The sequence below is a fragment of the Macrosteles quadrilineatus genome, unplaced genomic scaffold (genome assembly GCF_028750875.1).
Source record: "Macrosteles quadrilineatus isolate MER2022 unplaced genomic scaffold, UCM_ALF_1.0 Scaffold_4__1_contigs__length_99947679, whole genome shotgun sequence".
Lineage (NCBI taxonomy): Eukaryota > Metazoa > Arthropoda > Insecta > Hemiptera > Cicadellidae > Macrosteles > Macrosteles quadrilineatus.
Window position 1 is genome coordinate 97,790,235 of NW_026542597.1, and position 4,173 is coordinate 97,794,407.

The window sequence follows — 4,173 nt, forward strand, 5'->3', positions numbered from 1 at the left end:
GTCGGTATGACTGCGGTCACGGCACGATCATCGGTATGACTCCGCGGTCACGGGGTGATCGTCGGTATGACTGTGCGGTCACGGGGTGATCGTCGGTATGACTGTGCGGTCACGGGACGGTTGTCGGTATGACTCGCGGTATCGGCGGGATCGTCAGTATGACTCCGCGGTCACGTCGCGATCGTCGGTATGACTTCGCGGTCACGGGGTGATCAACGGTATGACTCTGCGGTCACGGGACGGTTGTCGGTGTGACTCGCGGTTTCGGCGGGATCGTCGGTATGACTCCGCGGTCACGTCGCGATCGACTGCATGACTTCGCGGTCACGGGGTGATCGTCGGTATGACTCTGCGGTCACGGGACGGTTGTCGGTATGACTCGCGGTATCGGCGGGATCGTCGGTATGACTCTGCGGTCACGGGACGGTTGTCGGTATGACTCGCGGTATCGGCGGGATCGTCGGTATGACTCCGCGGTCACGTCGCGATCGTCGGTATGACTCCGCGGTCACGTCGCGATCGTCGGTATGACTCCGCGGTCACGTCGCGATCGTCGGTATGACTTCGCGGTCACGGTGCGATCGTCGGTATGACTCGCGGTTTCGGCGGGATCGTCGGTATGACTCCGTGGTCGTGGACTTCGCCTCCTGCGTTCGCGGAACATCTCTCGCGATAGCGGCGTTATCGTCGCTCGCGAAGCAGCATAATCGCCGACGATCGGACCAAATCCCGTCCCGAAAAATTCCCGAATTAAATGTAATCCCGTCCCAAATATCGGTAATATTTTTTTCCCGAAAATTTCCCAAAATTTCGGGACCCGTCTATCCCTATACGTTACACTTCTTTTTAACGCTTTTAGAATTAAGTTTAGCTGCCAAAACACAAACACTCTTGCTATTAATAGGTGCCTGCCACAAACCACCTGTGAACTAGTTTTCATAATTCTTTGTACTTAGAAAACAAAACTAAAGAAAAAAGAGAAAAATCTGTAAACTGTTTTTGAATCTATTGGTCCTTGCCGACAAGTTTTGTAAACTTCGCGACAAGTTTTGTAAACTTCGCGAGGCCATGCTTGTAATATCCTAAATAAATATACGGTATTTGAATTTGAACACATTACAACTGTATGTGATGAATCTTCCAGATGTGGTGCAATTATAAGGTCTCTCCAGTGTGAATTAATTATTCATAAGTCTTTTCATATGACTGCTGGCTGGAAGGATTTTCCACTTGTGAGGTCGCTCTCTCGTGTGAACCAATTTATGTCTCTTTACATCTTCCTTGGATTTGAATGATTTTCCACATGTAGGGCACTGATGAGGTCGCTCTCCCGTGTGAACCAATGTATGTTTCTTCATATCACCCATGGATATGAATAATTTTCCACATGTAGGGCACTGATGAGGTCACTCTCCCGTGTAAACAAATGTATGTTTCTTCATATATTCCTTGGATTTGAATGATTTTCCACATGAAGGGTACTGATGAGGCCGCTCTCCTGTGTGAACCAATGTATGTTTTTTCATATATTCCCTGGATTTGAATGATTTTCGACATCTAGGGCACTAATGAGGTCACTCTCCTTTGTGAACCAATGTATGTCTCTTCATATATTCCTTGGATTTGAATGATTTTCCACATGTAGGGCACTGATGAGGCCGCTCTCCCGTGTGAACCAAAGTATGTTTCTTCATATATTCCTTGGATTTGAATGATTTTCCACATGTAGGGCACTGATGAGGCCGCTCTCCTGTGTGAACCAAAGTATGATTCTTCATAACTCCCTTGTTTTTAAATGATTTCCCACATGTTGTGCACTGATGAGGCCGCTCTCCCGTGTGAACCAAAGTATGTTTCTTCATATATTCCTTGGATTTGAATGATTTTCCACATGTAGGGCACTGATGAGGCCGCTCTCCTGTGTGAACCAAAGTATGATTCTTCATAACTCCCTTGTTTTTGAATGATTTCCCACATGTTGTGCACTGAAGAGGTCGCTCTCCCGTGTGAACCAATGTATGTTTCTTCATATTGCTGCTGTTTCGGAAGGATTTTCCACATGTTGTGCACTTATGAGGTCGCTCTCCTGTGTGAACCAATAAATGAAGCTTCATATTGCTGCTGGTTGAGAAGGATTTTCCACATGTAGTGCACTTATGGGGTCTATTTCCTGTGTGATCCAATGTATGTCTCTTCATATTTTTGCTGGTTTGGAAGGATTTTCCACATGTAGTGCACTCATGAGGTCGTTCTCCTGTGTGAACCAATAAATGAAGCTTCATATAGCTGCTGGTTGAGAAGGATTTTCCACATGTAGTGCACTTATGGGGTCCATTTCCTGTGTGAACCAATGTATGTCTCTTCATATAGCTGCTGGTTGAGAAGGATTTTCCACATGTAGTGCACTTGTGAGGTCGCTCTCCCGTGTGAACCAAAGTATGTTTCTTCATATCTTGCTTGAATTTGAATGATTTTCCACATGTAGTGCACTTGTGAGGTCGCTCTCCTGTGTGAACCAAAGTATGTTTCTTCATATCTTGCTTGAATTTGAATGATTTTCCACATGTAGTGCACTTGTGAGGTCGCTCTCCCGTGTGAACCAAAGTATGTTTATTCATATCTCCCTTGGATTTGAATGATTTTCCACATGTAGGGCACTGATGAGGTCGATCTCCCGTGTGAACCAATGCATGTATCTTCAAAAGGCTGCTGGTTTTGAAAGATTTTCCACATGTAGTGCACTTGTAAGGACACATCCCAGAATGTGTAAACAAATGATACTTTAGATGAGATATTTGATTAAATGTTTTCTCACATGTCAAACATCTAAAGGGACGCTCGCCTGTGTGTAAATATATATGATACTTCATACTCCTTATAGTTGAAAACATTTTTCTACATATTGGACAGTTAAGGAGACGCTTTTTAGTGATATTAAACATTTTATGTTTTATATTTCCGATTTCTAACATCAGGCAAGATGATACTACTCTGAATTATTCTGCTGGTTTTATATGTCTATTTTTGTAGAATTGGTTAGATGTTGAACAGTTAATTAGTGTATTAATAAAATGTGATCAGCTCTTGCTCAAAGATTGTTATGTGTATTAAATATTTTACCACACAGTTTACTTGAGGCATTTTGCTTTTATGTCTTAACTCTATGTTTCATCCAGTTAAATTAGCCTACTTAAGAAATCCTTGTCTCCACCATGTTGCTTTCAAACAATGTTGCATCAGCCATATAAAAGTTATGAATAATTTAAATTAAAGATTTACATAGTAAATCACTTACTTTAATCCGCAAATTTTGTGTAGTAAAAATTAAATGTTTTTAGCTGCTGTTTAAAGTATTACATCTTATTCTGTAAATTATCCTTCTTGTGATATGAATTGAAGTTCCTTTTTCTCTTCAAATCTTTTGCCTATTCTGAAAAAGACCATAATTTATTAAATATATACAGTTGTTGTAAACATTTAGGTAATTCTTTGTTCAAATTTAGAATCATCAAAGCAATTAAAATTTATATAATCTAAATAAGTACAGTATGGTACCGGGTGTCCATAAAATATTAATCTTGAATCAAGATCAATAATTGATCAAGGAACCTCTTTAAGTATATTTTCCTATATCAGGTCTTTTGCAAAATTCGATCAGGTAATACAAGTCGAGGATTTGAGCAACAATTTGGTTAAAAATGATCACCTCTTATACTCCGTTCACAGCATTTAGGCGGTTTGAGGGGAAGTTCCCAGACCTTTTTTTGTTTAATATGTATATGGCTCATTCTGATTTATGCTTTGTTTTTGTATAGCTCAACTGTTGAGCTCATTATCTTATAGGAAGGTTTTGATTTTTGATAAGGTTATAAGGGGGGGTAGATTTCTTCCCCAATAACCGCCTAAATTTTGTGAAAGCAGTATAGTTATAGCAGGTACCAACAATTTATTGAAGTGATGATAACATGATTAATGTATGACTAGTGTACACGTTGCTCGAAATCGAGCATTTGCAAAGAAGTAAAGTAGTTATTTAAAACAAATAACAGTCATCATAATTTCCGATGAGTTTAAAGGACTCAACTCCTTTGTCAATGATAATGTAGTCTGCATGGTACCGCCCATTGTCGCCAGTACGTTTACAAATTTCAGTATATTTTTTTTAGCGATAAC

At 40.7% G+C, this 4,173-nt stretch overlaps 1 protein-coding gene across 1 annotated transcript; it reads right to left on the reverse strand.

The window, feature by feature from the left end:
* Nucleotides 1-1,404: 1,404 nt before the first annotated feature.
* LOC128992007 (zinc finger protein 708-like) lies at nt 1,405-2,662 on the reverse strand. Its single transcript, XM_054415339.1, has one exon. The coding sequence runs from the start codon at nt 2,616-2,618 to the stop codon at nt 1,575-1,577; it is 1,044 nt and encodes a 347-aa protein (XP_054271314.1). The 5' UTR covers nt 2,619-2,662; the 3' UTR covers nt 1,405-1,574.
* Nucleotides 2,663-4,173: the final 1,511 nt, after the last annotated feature.